At 37.2% G+C, this 16,277-nt stretch overlaps 1 protein-coding gene across 1 annotated transcript in view; it reads left to right on the top strand.

Annotated features, from left to right (window-relative positions):
• The first annotated feature begins 1,667 nt into the window (after positions 1 to 1,667).
• The window catches only part of LOC148939764 (DNA damage-binding protein 2-like), an 84,374-nt gene continuing 69,764 nt past the window's right edge, over positions 1,668 to 16,277 (top strand). The window contains exon 1 of the mRNA XM_089105999.1: positions 1,668 to 1,708. Coding sequence (XP_088962125.1) covers positions 1,686 to 1,708 — 23 coding nt within the window. The 5' untranslated portion in view covers positions 1,668 to 1,685. The remainder of the gene's footprint in view (positions 1,709 to 16,277) is intronic.

Genomic DNA, 16,277 nt, shown 5'->3' with positions numbered 1-16,277 from the left:
CAAGCACTTCACTGCTTAGTTAAAGCAGGAGTTAATTATTCCATAGTAAAAGTTCTTCGATATTGGTATTCCAATTCGTTGGCTTGGTTAAAATGGATGTCTGATATATATCCGAGCCTATCTCAGTAAACAAAGGAGTCAGGCAAGGTGGTGTGCTGTCTCCATATATTTTTAAAACTGTGCTTGCGGACTGTTTGCGGATTCTGTCTCCTACTATTTATTTAGAAAATACTGCTGTTAGTCACATTGCCTAAGCTGAGGATGTTCTGCTAGTTAGTCATACTAGGTCAGGCCTCACACAGAACCTAAATGTTCTGATTAATGCTTTGAGTATGACTGGGCTTTCTGTAAATGCTTCAAAATGCGAGTGTCTGTGTTTTAATACTTCTAACCCTGCTCATTCTTTACATGTGGGTACAATGCTACTCAAGTGTGTCTCAAAGTTAAAATGGCTTGGGATTACTTTTTCTGATACATTTTCGACTACATGCTCGTCTCTGGTTGCTAGTGCTCTGCAGTGTATTTAATTCTCATATGGTAAAATCTCGCCTAATAGAGGGAGGTACAGCCAGCGAGGCTTATGTAAACTTTACCATGGTTTTTGTTCTCCTCCAATACTTTTTCTTTCTGATTTGCAAAAAAAATCGTCTTCAGCTAAGTAGAGGCTATTTTAAATATTGTAAATTCCTGCTATATTTGCCAAGGTGGTACAGAAATCACAAGATTATTTCTCATTTTGGACTTATCGACCCTCTAGTGCTGCTTGACAACATCGCTAAGGATCTGAGGACCAATACTCCAAGGAAGATATGTGTGCCGGTGACCTCCTCACTTGTTTTTTTTCCAGATTAGTGATTCTATGGATATTGTTAAGTTACTTATGTTGTGTTTTCCTTATTATTTCCTTGTGGATAATATTATTTTATTTTTTTACTCCTTATTTATTCTTTATTGTGGGTTACACATAAACTTACTTAATTTTCTATAGGCAGTAAAACAGCACTGCTGAAGTAAAGAGCGATGTGGTCGCAATGTAATTTATTTTTTTTCTCACCAAGGTACTTCGTATAGAAGGAGTTGTTGTAAAAACTTCCAAAAGAGCTCACTCAATTAGAAATTGAAAGTTCTAGTGCTCTGTCTAAGAGTCAAAAGTGATTGGAAGGCAACTCATTGTACCTGGCGATTAACAACATTGTTTGACTCCTAGATTGTACCTTATGACATGCAAGAAGTACTGTGATTCGCGAAAAACTATCAAAGGAAGTAAAAAGGCTGACCCAATGCTCAGCTTACCTATCAAGCTTGATCAAGCTTGACAGAGAATTCCCCTAGTGGAATTCTCATTGGAAGATGAACCTTTAGATCGCACAAATAGTAATTTACTGTTTAAATTTTTTATGGGTGTTGTGTTTCCATGCTAGTTTATACTTTTTATGAGTGTTCTGTTTCCACGCCAGTTTATTCTTTATGGATGTGTTAATTGATTTTTTTTCGAATTCATTATATTTGATGTTAACTGTCCCTTTTGAAAGTCTAAAAAAACTAGTTTCTGAGATTTCAAGATGGACATATTATAGACGAAATATGGACATAATTTGGCTAAAAATGACATATTTTTGTATGCTCAGGGGAAATATTCTTCGACTAGAACGCTGGCAACACTGGATACAAGAGAAACAAATATAATGGCAAGAAACAGGTCTTCTAAGTGAGATAATCATGTATTATACCTTTTAGGGCAACTGTCGTTTATTGTGATATAATAAGGCAGCTAGTGGTGTCCCCATTGCTTTCTAATTAGTTACTGGGTTGATCCTGGTTAACACAGTGTTAGGCCAGCTACATAGGACTAGCGTAAGATACCCAGTGATGGGACTAATACCAATTCAACAGTTAAATCACTGTTAAAAGTATAAAACCAGGGTGAATATTTTAACTATATGCAACACTATAATTCTGAATGCACTGATAGTCAGCAGTAAAGCCTAACTTAAGTGTCTACAAGGGAGGGAGGAAGGGGGTGCCAGCCCCCCTGGCAGAATGATGCTGCCTTATACTTTTGTTTTGAGATTTTTATTATACAGCATTAAAAGTGCTGATTAGAGCAGGTAAGCCCCTCCCCTAAAATTCAGGTTATGAGCACCCATGGAGCCTAGTCTTGATCACATATTTTAAGCCTAGGCTAATCTTAGACACAGACTTCAAGTTTAAATGTGATCTTTTATATGAGATCATATATTAAAACAAAGAAGGCTAAATCTTATATAGTCTCTATTGTGGATAGTGTTCAGTGAAACTGGTAAAATATACTGTCTGCTAAGAATTATAGTATAAAATTGCTGTTTTAGAGTTGTAGCATAGCTAAAAGACCAGTTGAGTTTATTTTTATTGAACTTTTTTCAGCTTTTATTGAAATTTTTTAAAGATTTTGATCTTCCTAGGCTTAAAAAGGGGTATAAGCCTAGGACCCTCACTGGACATAAGGAAATATGTTAAGAAAACAGTTCTTACTTCGTCATATGCAGAATAATCATAGTTAACAGATTTTGCATGCAGAGAACCTTTATCTCCACTTCTTTCATTGTTGCATGGGCACTTATAGGCTGATTTTTTTTTTGGGGGGGGGACTTACCTGGTCTAATTGGCATTTCCAGTGCTGTGTAATTAAAATATCATAAGCAGTGCAATAGTGCTGCCTAAGTAAAGTGCAATATGCACACAATATATTTTTTTTTAGACCATGGCACTTCTTTTAGAAAGAAATGTTTTAGGAACTTTGAAAAGAGCTCATGGAGGTCAACCAGCTCCCCCTCCCCCCATGTCAATCACTTCCCCAAACACATCCAATCAAAATTTTGAGGTAGCCTTTTTTTCAGCATAGTTTAAAGGTCTGGAAAGTATGACTTTGAAATTGACAACCCCCCCCCCCCAAAAAAAAATAAACCCTCAGAGTAAGGTTTATAAGTTATGCCCTGTGGGGATATAAGGTTTTTTATAGAAAGGTTGGTTGCATAAACCTCAGACAGGGCTCATTTGATTGTTAATCAGAAGTTCTACTGGCCTTTTTAACAGTCAAAAGTGATTGGAGGTCAAACAGCCCCCCCCCTCCATAACCAATCATTTCCCTAAACACATTAAAACATCATTTTTGAGATAGTCATTTTGTTCAGTATATTTGAAAGGTCCAGAAATTATGTCTTTGAGGATACCCCCCCCCCATATAGCCCTCAGGGCAAGGGTTGTAAGTTACACCTTGGGGGCATATAAGGTTTTTTATAGAAATGGTAGTTGTATAAACTTCAAAGAGGGCTCATTGGATTGGTAATCAGAAGTTATAGTGCTCTTTTTAAGAGTCAAAGTGATCAGAAGGCGAATAACCCCCTCCACACACACACACACATGTTGTGTTTTCCCAAAACACAACTGATAGAAATTTAAGATGGCCATTTGTTGTCATAGGAACCTCAAAAAGGGCTTAGTTGGTTGGTATGTGAAAAGGCTAGTGCCTTCTTTAATAGTCAAAAGTGATTGGAGGGCAACCACACCCCCCATGCCCATCATTTTCCCAAACACTTTCAATCAAAATTTTTAGATAGTTATTTTGTTTGATATAGTTTAAAAGTCCAGAATTTATGCCTTTGAGGATGAGAACCCCTTCACAGTCCTCAGGGCAAGGGTTATATGGTATGCTCCAAGGGTATTTAAGGTTTTTATGGAAACAATGGTTGTATAAACTTTGGAGGGGGCTCATTGGATTGGAAATTGAAGTTGAAGAGCCATTTTTAAGGGTCAAATTTACTGTAGGGCAGCTATACCCACCAATGTATCCAATATAAATTTTGAGATAGACATTTGTTCAAAAATAGTCCAAAGATCTCATAACATGGCCTTTGGGGTTGACACAACCCCCCAGAGTATAGGGATAAGGGTTTTAAGTTATGCCCTGGGGGGATGTAAAGTTTTTATGAAGAGGTAGTCTTGTAAACTTTAGAGGAGGCTCATTTGATCGGAAATGCATAGTTCTAGTTCCATTTTAAGAGTTAAGCATGATTGAGAGAAAATAGCCTCCCCCCTCCCTGATATCCTCTTTTCCACAAACACATTTGATTTAAATTGTGAGACAGCCATTTTACCTTAATTAATTACCTTAATTCGCACTTTGGAGCAAATTAAGGTCCATACTGGATCTGTTGTGCTCTGGGTCAAATGATGGCAAAAATTCGTCACTGTGTTAGGGCCCAGTGACACGCCATAGGAGAGGTCTGCTGGAGAGATGCAATTTAAGCCCACTCGGTAGCGGTGGCCACAAGGTTGGTATGGCCTGTAAAGACCATTCTCAGTTGTATAGAGCTGACACCGCCACACAACAGCAACTTCGGATTGAGTATGCGAGATGGTTGGGTATGACAAGCGGCATCAGCCTCCTAGCAAGACACTCATTATGATAAAGTTGGCATCAGTGAGTAGTTGAGTGGGACAGACAGTCCCACTCATATTTCCATGGCTTGTTATTCCATTACTTGTCAAGTCTGGACTTGAAGGACGCAGCCGTAGGTGCAGTCGCTGTTTCAGCTTGAAGGCTATTCCAATCGTTGACAACACTCTTGGAAAAGAACTGTTGCCGCGTTCATGTTTTAACAAAACGTTTTGACAGCTTATGTGAGTGTCCTCTTGTCTGGTGCTGACTTGAATGTTTGGTAAAGAGGGGGTTATTTGGTTGTGCGTTATACTTGTAGGTCAGCATCATATCACCACGGCGGCGTCTGAAGACAAGTGTTGGCAGCTGCATGCGTTCCAGTCTCTTGTTGTATGCGAGATCTCATAGGCCAGCTATGCATTTCGTGGCATGTCTCTGAACTCCTTCGATTAGACTGGTGTCATTCTTATAAGAAGGGGAGGTGAGACACGTACCAAAATCCAAAACGGGTCTAACTATAGCCTTATAGAGCCTTAGAAAGACTGTACGGGAGCGGCTGGTTATAGTGCGTTTGAGGAGACCAAGGCTTGAATTTGCTTTTGAAACTGCTTGTTGCCAGTGGCTGTGGAACTTCAGTTGTTCATCTATCAGCACTCCGAGATCTCTTTCTTCGGGACTTGTCTTTAGTACTAAGCTAGCCAGTGAATTGGGATCAGACATGCTATACTGGTGATGGAGGTTGTTGGTTCCAAAGTGAAGGACACTGCACTTCGATGTGTTGAATTCGAGTAGCCAATCTTGTGCCCACATTTGGATTTTATGAAGGTCACGCTGCAGACTTTGTTGGTTTGCAGGCCCAAACAGCTTGGAGTTATTAGCATAGAGAGTGTTGTTATTTTCTGTGCCATTCATCATATTATTAATGTATATAAGGAATAGGTTAGGGTCCAAGACAGTACCTTGGGGGACTCTACTTACAACATCACATGGTTTAGAAAAGGCCTTATCGCCATTAGTTGTGAAGAGTCAAACCTACTGACTCCAGCCAGTCAGAAAGTCCATGACCCAATCAACCACATCCGAGTGGGTACCAGCTGCTGAAAGCTTAAATCTGAGATAGATGTGTGGTACCTTGTCGAGAGCCTTGGCTAGGTCCAGTAAAATCAGGTCCACAGGGATTCCTTTCTCCAGGTAATCTGTTATGGCGCTGTATATCTCAAGGAGATTGGTCTCAACTGATTTTCCTGGCAGAAATCCATGCTGGTCGGGGGAAAGTATATTATTATTACAGAGATGTGTCAAAACATCAGCATTCACAATCTGCTCAAGGGTTTTTGCCACCGCTGAGGTCAGACTGATGGGTCTGTAGTTTTTGGCTTTGGTGCGGTCACCTTTCTTGAATATCCTTTTTACAAATATGCAAAATTTCTTTTAAATACCCCACCGTGGGTTAAAAATTCCAAGATGTCTGCAAGGTTCGGTATTACAGATCCGATTGCTGCTGTGACGAAACGTCGTTCTGAATTTTGGGGTCGCTTGGCCTAGTAGTCTGGCAATTGCAATTCGTCCTTAGTGAGTTTTTGTAATAATGTTTTTTTTATTGGCGGTGTATCGTAACGTTTGTTTTTGTTTTTGCAGTTAAGTGTTTTTTTTCTTCTTTTTGCCCATTCGTGCCATTTGTGGTTTTGTATCGAGTGGGTGAATAAAATTATCTATCTATCTAATATTGGGGTGACATGGGTCAGCTTCCAGTCTTTGGGTACCTTTTTTGAGTCAAGCGACAGTTGGAATATATTGCATAGTGGTTGTGCAATTTCTTTGGCAAGCTCCTTCAATAGTCTTGGGTGCAAATTATAAGGACTGGCGGACTTATGGACGTCTATGGCTTCAATTCGCGTTTGAATTACAGGGGGGGAGAGTATACTATGTGGCCGGTGGGTTGGGATTTAGGATTATGGGCTATGAGGAAGATGACCATCTGGTTCCTTGGTGAATACCGACGCAAACTGCCTGTTGAAGAGTTTGGTGATGTCCTTCAAGTTGGTCACTGCCTTGCTATCATCTGTACTGAGTGCGTTAACTGACCGTCTGCTGTGGTCCTTACTTGATACATACTTCCAGAACTTCTTTGGGTTATTTTTACTATCATCAGCTAGCTTGGACTCGTAGTGTGCGTAAAGTTGTTTAGTTAGGCTTCTTAGTTTGTTTCGAGCTTTCGCAAACTTTTTGGTAGTGTTCTTCCGTGCCTCTTTTATTGTACTTTCTCCAGTACCGTCCCCTCCTGTTTCTTTCCTTTCATATCTCGGGGGTCATGAAAGGCATTGTTTTGGGCTCCGGCGTGAGTTTTACTGATGTGTGTTTTTTTTTAAGTGTAAGTAGATCGTCCTTTAGGTTAGCCCATTGTTGGTCGACGTCCCCTTGAAGTAAAGGTGACCAAACTACGCCTTCCAGCTCTTTTCTGATTGCCCCGTAGTCTACATAAGTTTTCTTTATGTAATCATTTTTTATCTTACGAAATGACACATTCACTTCTAGGATTATATGATTGCTCTTTCCTAGAGGAGGTAAGTAATTTTTGTTCTGAAGCTTGTCTTTATCCCATAAGAACACTAGGTCAAGTAGAGTCAGTCTCTGGAAAAGACGGCCTCTAGTAGCTTGTTAGACAATCTGGCAGAGATTAAGGTCGTGAAGGCCGTCTGTGAATAGATTAGTGCTTCTGCTTCTGTTTGTAAGTACAGGTATATATGGATATCCTTCCTTCCATATGAGGTCAGGGAAGTTGAAATCACCAGCTATAAAAAGGTTCCCCGTGTAATTCATAGTTGCTTTATGCAGCATTGTTGCTATTGTCCGCTCGGTTTCTTGGCAATCAGAGGCAGATGGGCTTCTGTAAATACAGCCTACTCTGGTTATTACTCCACCGCTGTCATCACATAGGTCGAACCATACAGATTCGACAAATTGTGAGCTACCTGGGAGACATATTCATCGTAGACTATAACAAGTCTTGAATAGCGCCAACGGACCTTACCTGCATTCTGAAGACTGTAAGTTTGCCATGACACCATACCCTGGAATCTTAACATGGGAAACTTTAGGTCTGTTTCTACTGAACTTGTGACAAACATCGGTCAATAGGACCAGATCATAATTTTTGGAATAAATCACGGATTTCAGCTCGTTTAATTTGTTAGGAAGCTGGTCGACATTAGTAATTAGAGCAGAAAAATCTGTACTTACTCGTTTTTGGTGTTGCTTACTCCGGTTGTTGGTCCCGTTGCCCGGTTGATCCAAGTCCTCATCTGTTTTGCCTAAAGTGGTTGCTGGTGCCTTCAAGTTAGCAGTGTAGTAGCTTCCAGAGCTTGTTTTGCTCTCCAATGAGCTGTCACTAGTCATGGATGAGAGTCTTTCCGTAGAAGAAGCACTAACATGTTCGGTAACACACATATGTACATTATTTACATAGTTCACAACTTGGAATTCTGCATTGGGTTCGGAGGAGAGACTTCTCCTCCGCATTTTGCGATGTTTGACACACTACGAAGTTCACGGAGTGCGAGGTTTTTTTCACCACCAGCTATTCTGTCCTTAAGCTCTGCAACAAGTGCTTTATATCTCTCTCGATCTTGTTTCGATCGATCATGGCGGAACTGTACTGCTCCTTTCCTTGAGAGAGACTCTTTCAAGATCTGTTTTTTAATTTGAAAGGATGACACAGTAAGCAAAAGGGGCGGTGCCGCATTCCGGGATGGATCGCTAGCCCGAATATTCTGCTTTAGGCAACGAACATTATTTAAGGGACCGCAATTGATTCCGTACTTGGTTGATAAAAACTGCTTGAGAGTGTTAGTGTCATCAATGGAAGTGTCAATACCGCATACAACAAAGTTGTTTTTTCGTGACTCTTGGTCTTTTTCAGAATGGATGATCTATTGTACTTTGGATTCTAACAACTGCTGAAAGTTAGAACTAAGTGCTCGGACTTCTGCTTGCACAATTTGCTTCGTTTCATCCATGCTACATTTTGAGGATAGGGCCACTTCCACATTATTTACTTTGTCTTTTATAGAACCTAGCTCAGCTCTAAGTGTACTCTCAGTTTGCGCAATGGTATTGGAGAGACTACTCTGAAGGTTTCCTATTGCTTGCGTGATCACAGTAGTGATATCTTGGATAGTAGCTGCGGGTTGGGGAGGGATAATGGATCTAGGGGTGGTCACATTTGATTTGCACCAAGAACAGTCCCAATTGAAACCATTTTTCTCCTGCATTTTCATGAGAAGTTCATACTCTGCATCGGATATTTTCAGGCAGTGACAACACATCCATTTTCCACACCCATCACAAAGTAATGCTTTAGAGTCCTCTTCTAGGTCTGAAGTACATAACAGGCATCTGTACACATTTTTCTGGGGGCTCTCTCTGAGACGTTTCAATTTGGGCGGCATTTCGGGCACAAACAAATTTTCCACCAACAGGAAATTGTATTGGCAACACCGACAGATGAAATTCAAGATATATAGACGTTGAAATCCCTAGGGAATTAAACTTCTGTATTATCATTTTGACAACAACTAAATCGAATGACACTCCAATGTTAGTAACTATAATTTAACACTGTCGGGTCTACTGAATATGAAAAATAATACATTAGGATTGTAAAAATGTCTTAAGACACTCAACGTGAGACAATAATTCACAAGTTAAATTTCACAGGATCATATGGGTTTGCCTTGACAATTTTTGAGGTAGACAGAATGTGGGAAGTGCAATACTCAAATCACCTATTCACAGCAGTTTAAGGATTAAAATCCCGCTGGTACCAATTCGGCCTCTTGTTTGTTTGCTATTGCTCCCTTCTGCACAAATTATCCACTAAAAAAAACGCGAAATTTTGTAGCCAATAGTCCAAAGAGAATATAACAATATCTTCAGTAATCAAATATAAGAAACATTTAGGCAGATGCACCCTCATCATTCCCCCAAACACATCTAATCAAAAGTTTGAGATAGCCATTTTGTTCAGCATAGTTGATTTCCAGATAGAAAATATGTTTTTGAGGAAGACACTCCCCCACATCCCTTGGGGCAAGGGTTTTAAGTTATGCCCTGAGGCCATATAAGAACAATGTTGGCACAATGTACTATGTATTATTTATACATAGAACATATTTTTTTGAGGAGGACACTCCACCAGAAACCTCAGGGAAAGGGCATTAAGTTATGCTTTTGAGGAATATAAGACATCTATAAAAGATGTTGTCGTAGAATCTTCAAAAGAGGCTCATCCGATTGAAAATTTAAAGCGTTAGTGCCATTTTAAATAGTCTAAAGTGAATGGAGGGCAACTAGCCCCCCCCCCACACCCAACATACCCCCAACACATCCCATCAAAATTTTGAGATAGCCATTTTGTTCAGCATAGTTGATCTCCAGATAGAAAATATGTTTCTTTTTCCTGAAAAGACTATGTCAATATAAAATGAACAGAAATTAATTTAAAAAAAAAAATTTTCCACAAAATAAGTTACTCAAAGAAAAGTAAAGAACTCCATTAAACAAAAAATGAGCAAAAATCAAATAATCTACCAAGCATGAAACTACCGCAAATCAGCATCAATAAATAAATGAAACCCAAAATGAACAGAAATTATAATAAATAACCAAGTCAAACTCAAACGAGCAGAAATTGACATACATTGGGCTCAAAACCCCTGTGCCTTCCCAAGGCCAGAACATAATTTTCACTTTACTTAAAAAACTACAAATAAATGTGCATTGTCAGTTTAATATACATATACTGATATTTAGTAAGCAAAATGTTAATATTATTTGATTTATTAAAGTTATAAAAGTAAAAACATTTATATTTTTTTTAGTAAAGTGCAAATTATGTTCTGGCCTTGGGAAGGCATTGGGGTTTTGAGCCCAAAGTATGTTAATTTCTGCTTGTTTTGAGTTTGACTCACTTATTTATTGTAACTTCTGTTTGTTTTGGGTTTCATTTATTTATCAATGCTGATTTGTGGTAGTTTCACACTTGGTAGATTATTTGATTTTATTTTTGCTCATTTTTTGTTTAATGGGGTTCTTTAGTTTTCTTTGAAAAACTTATTTTGTGGAAAAAGTTTTTTTTAAATTCATGTCTCTAAAAAAGGCTCAGTAAAGAAACACTTGGTAAAAAAAAATGCCAAGGGTGTCTTTGGTCTAAGACACCTTAACAGAGCATATCAGAATGCATGGGCATACAAAGGGTCAAATTTACACTAGATATGAAAAAGTTGGTTGAAAAAGCAGTTGATAAAATGTAGATGGTTGAAAAGGCTGGAAGTAAACAGCTGAAATGACAGAATAAAATTCAAACAAGAAGCAATTATCCATAACATCTCGGAAAGATTTGGCACTAATCCAAGAAGATTAATGCTGAAGCCTATTGATGATTTTTGGTGATTACTTATTAATAAAGATTTCATAGGCATGATAGAACTTGCTGGCAATGTAAGGTTTTGTACACTGAAAATATAACTTCAGCCCCCCTCTGCCCTTCATCACAGAATTGGCTGCCCCTCCCCTAGACAAGATGCCCATGTCAGAATAATAGAGTGCACTAAAGTAGAAGTGGTTATAATTTTTAAATTCTGTTTACAGTTAAAGATAGTCTACAGTCTTTAACCATGTAATTAATTTTGAATTCAGCACACATGCTAAGAGATCTGCTGCTGGGGATAGTTCAACCTTGGGTTTGATTAAGCATACCATCTCCACGCGTTCCTCTAAAGTCATCAGTCTTCTTTATAAGGGACTTGTGTGTCCTAAGCTTGAAGTTGGAATTTCACTTGCCTCTCCATTCTTTAAAAAATATATAAAATTTCTTGAAGATGTGCAGAGACATGCCATTAAAATGATATCTGGCATGCAAGAGCTTTCCTGTCCTGTAAGACTATCAAAGTTGAATCTCCCTACACTTGTATACAGGAGAAATAGAGGGGATGCCATTTTAGCCTTTAAGTTATTGAGGTCTAATATTCTCCCAGCATTATTCCCTACAGTTTGCACCAATTCAAGAACTAGAGGTCATCAACTGAAACTTGGCAAGCAGTCTACAACATCTAGAGTCTGTACTCAATTCTTCTCAACACGTATTGTCAATAATTGGAACAAATTATCTAATCAACCAGTTACTGCTGAATCCATTGATGTTTTTAAATGAAGGCTAGATGCTGAGTGGTCCTCCAAAGAGTGTAAACTCAATTGGGATGCTATCAAAGATGGAGTAGCACCCGGTCACCAGTGATTCTTGCATACAATTAGTCATCATTCTGGAGCTCTATAAGGTGAAATCCTTAGATTGCTCCTAGCTGCAATTTAAGGTAATACTATAGGGTAGGGACATACAATGTATGTTTTGATGTGTAGGTGGTTGGAGTAGCTGTTTTTTTTTCAATTGTTTTAATTGAAAACACAAAAAGGCTTATGGTCTACTATGATCAACTGACATTACAATGATAGAATATTTACCACCTAGTGGGTCCACACTAGAGTACCATCAGTGAAAAAATCCTCATTAAAAATGCCAATTTTGTCTTGGGCCTTAAGCCTAGAACACACATAGCTTTTTTGGGCACCCCTTTCAGCAGCTCAGTGTGCAAATTATAGCAGTACAAAAAAATGTCCCTTGTACAAGATTTTAAAAACTAAAAATCATGGACATGGACACCATTTGTCAACTGTACTATTTAACTTATTATTTAGTTCTTCTATTATTATTGTTAAGTTTTTGTATTATTAAAATTTAGGCTATGTCATCTTCAAATATTTATTTCATTAAAAATTTGTAATTCAATTTTTAAATACTTTATTTTTTTTAATAACAGCTTTTAAATAGTTATTATTATTATTATTATTTGGATCTTTTGATTTTTGTGCAGAAGAGAAGGAAATGATTGAGGATTATTTTTTATTATTATTATTATTATTATCACAATGAAATTTGGTGCTGTTTTTGCAATTTGGCACTGAAAACTAAAAAACTATTCAAGCTCAAATCAGCACCATTTTCTTTGCAAATTGACACCAATTTACCAAATTGGTACCAAAAAAGCTATGGGTGTTCTAGGTTTCAGACTGGGTAACGTTTCTTCAGACCCACAGGCAAAGTGATATTGCTTTCTGAAAATTTTTTAGTAAATAGATTACACAAACTGCTCATTAATAGAGAATAAGCAAATGTAAATGAGGTGATATGCTGTAAGAGAAGGCCTAGTCAAAAAAACAATCTGTCACTCAATCATAAACACATCACAATGAAATTAATGAGTACAATTAATAATTATATTACTTGTTTACCCTGCTGTATCCAGCTTTTGGGTAGTTTTGCACAATGATAACTACAAGATGCCATAAAATTTGTCAGTAAAAATATTGGTAAAATTCCAGTAAAGTAAGTAAAATACCACTTTTATGGGGGTCCGTATAATTATGGTAAAATATGTAAAATACTCTACCCATTTTTATCATTTGCAGCACTAGTGAAGCATAGTAGTTATAGCCTAGAGATAACTGTTGACGACCTTTATAAATCTTTTGGTTATAAAACTTGAACCTTGAGAAAAAGATATGCTGCTCAAATGAGACACAATATGAGCATTTTCAGCCTCACACCTTGGCTCAGGCTTGACTAGTAAAGCTGTGAAGATTTATTAGGCTAAAATTTTTCTTAAATTTTGGAAAAAAAACATGATATGGCTTAAAATCCTGCTGAAATAGTAGACTTTGCATTTTCCGAAACTTGAGCCAATGAAAGAGACACTGAAAGCCCAAAATTAAGATGAACTGATTTTTGGGGCAGTTTTTAGTGGTTGCTCACTTCTGAAGGAAATAAATAAATAGTTCCATTAGATTCCTTGTGCCATCACTGTAGCTTTGGAAAATCTAATCTTTGATTTGCAGGCTTATCTTCCTTTTCTTCCAAATTTCTTTCATCTATGAAAAAATACTCTTGGCCTTTGCTATTCTACTTTTAATATCTTCACTGCACCAACCATCTTAACTGATAATACTACCTAGGTACATAAAGCCATCAACTTAATTGATTTTGTTACCCAAAATCACATTTCACTTATTCCCTGTCCTCCAAAAGATTATTCATTTTGCTAATATATTTATCTATGACATTCAATTCATCAACATATCTAAGTAGGAGAGTTCTACTCTCTGATTTGATTCCAGGCTCTCCCATAGCCTTTGCTATGTTTCTTAGGACAAAGTTCATCAATAGGGATAGAACACAACCTGCTTAACTCCTTGCTCAATACAAAATCAGCTACTATCCTTGTTTTCTACCTTAACTGCAGCAATGCTATTCTTATGTATGGTAATCACTTTAATGTATTTATCAGGTATATTGTACAAGGATAGGACATTAAAGCTATTTTAGTGCCTGAATCAAACACTTGCTTATAATCTATGAAACTGAGGACTAAAGGGGTCTGATCACTCAGACACTTCTTGATTATTAATCTAAGTGTGAAAATTTGCTCAATGCATCCACTCCCCTTCCAAAAACAACACTTTTCTTCTCTTACAGCTTTATCAATAGCATCTCTATGTCTATAGAGTATTATTATACTAAGTAATTTGCTTCATACAGAAATCAACCCTTTGCCTCTACAATTAACATCTTTCTTATAGAGTTGTTTAATTAAACCTTTCCAAAAAATTTAGGTACTTCCCCTTTTACAAAACTAATCTTCTGTAATTTATCTCTAATTTCACAGCCACCATATTTTAAAAACTCATTTGCAACACTATCAGCACCTTGGGCCTTATTATTTTTTATTCCTTTTAGTATTACTGATAATAATAATTTAATTTCAAACCTTCATACAAATACACTGTAAATGCTCGAAGGTGTTAAAAACGAGAAAAAAAAAGAATGAAAAAAAATCACACAACACTACAAAACAAAATTAAACCACAATAACTATGGAAGAGAGAAAAACAAACACAATCAATATCACGATTTTACTGAGCAAGACTAGCTAATGGAAAGTCATGGACTGTTCTGTTTCAACTTTTGAAAAGGGTAGACAACTCATCCACTTTCTTACTTATCTCAAAAATATAGTACCGTATCTCTGTAAAACATAAGAGTTTCTGAACCCTATAGGAATTCCTAATAAATATTTGCAATACCGAAAAAAATTTGAATAAATTTGGTTACGCTCGGTTTTACTAAAGCCATTCCATAACAGGGTTAAAAAAAAGACATGTGGTGCAAACTGGTGTTACAGAGACGACCGAGCGTAATCTTGTCAAATTGACCTTTAGTTTGTGATAACATACCGTAAGTTTTCTGCAGTTTTTCTTTAAGTGCCGCAATAAGTAGATTTTTAGTAGCTTTGATAGAATTCCCATATCGGAGTCCGAGATACTCAAACGTATGTTTTTGGACAACTGTCTTCCCGCAAACATCAACAACATGATTTGGCAGTGTTTCGTTGTTCAAAACGACAAATTCAGTCTTAGGCGGCTCTTTTGTTAGCCCAATATCTCCAAGTGCAGACGATACTTGGAGTTAATAGCTTTCTATAAAGAATCTAAACTATCACTTATCAAAAGTAGATCATCTGCATAAGATAGATGACTAGCATCAATTCCATCTTCTATCAAAAATTCTTCTATCGATTTTATCGCAGAACGTACTGCATTGTTAAATATCACAGGGCTGATTACTGAGCCTTGTTTAATTGTAATTCTTCTTCACAAAACATATCTGCCTTCACTTCCAAAGTGTCACAAACTTTTCATTTTTTTTATATATTGTTTCCTGTAACTCTATCACTCAAATACTTTTGTTTTTACAAGACCCTCTCTTCTCTACTAAGCTGAAAGTATTTTCACTAATATTTCTAGCTGTAAAGAAAGTGGAGAAATCATTAAAATATGAACTAAGGAGGTGTTAAGAGGAGGCCACGGATAAAATTGCTAAGGATCTGGAAGATCCAGCTAGATGGCATAACAGTTAAATATTGTACCGGCATGTTAATAAATTGAGCGGGAGTAGTCAATCCGAACTTGTCACCGTTAAAGACAGGAACACGGCAACAATTAGTGATAAGGAAAGAGTTAAAGAGAGACGAGCAGAACATTTTGAGAATTTTGAGAAGTTGCAGGAAAAGATATAGAGGAAAATGAAAAAGTTTGAGACACCTTGGATGTGAAGGAAGATTTATTTTGTGAGGAAGAATGAGCAACAGTACTAAAACGATAAAAAAAAATAATAAGGCTCCAGGTGCTGATAGTGTGGTAAATGAGTCTCTTAAACATGGTGGCTCTGAGGTTAAAAATAAGTTACTGAAGATTATGAGTACGATTTTTGAAAAAGAAGAAGTACCTAACGATTTTAGGAAAACTTTAATTAAACCACTGTATAAGAAAGGTTATAAGATTGAGTATGGTAATTATTGAGGCATTAGTCTGGTCTCTGTAGGTAGACTGAGAGATGCTGTAGACAAAGTTTTAAGAGAAAAACAGTGCAGTTTTAGAAAAGGTAGAGGATGTGTCGACCAAAATTTCACTCTTAGGCTAATAATTGAGAAGTGTCTGAGTTGTCAAACACCTTTGGTCCTCAGTTTTATAGATTATGAGCAAGAGTTTGATTCTATTGATAGAAGAGATTTAGCATATCCTTTTATGGTATACCAGACAAATACATTAAAGTGAGTAGTGCTATGTATCAGAATAACACTGCTCTGGTTAAGGTAGGAAATGAGGTTAGCAGCTAGTTTTGTATTAAATCAGGATTTAAGCAGGGTTGTATTCTATCCCGCTTTATATGGATCATTTTGATGGACTTTGT

This window comes from Artemia sp. Qi Xiang Cuo, chromosome 20 (genome assembly GCF_049724085.1).
Source record: "Artemia sp. Qi Xiang Cuo chromosome 20, ASM4972408v1, whole genome shotgun sequence".
Classification (NCBI taxonomy): Eukaryota; Metazoa; Arthropoda; class Branchiopoda; order Anostraca; family Artemiidae; genus Artemia; species Artemia sp. Qi Xiang Cuo.
The sequence above is the reverse complement of the archived record's forward strand: the minus strand, read 5'-3'. Positions and strand labels throughout refer to the sequence as shown.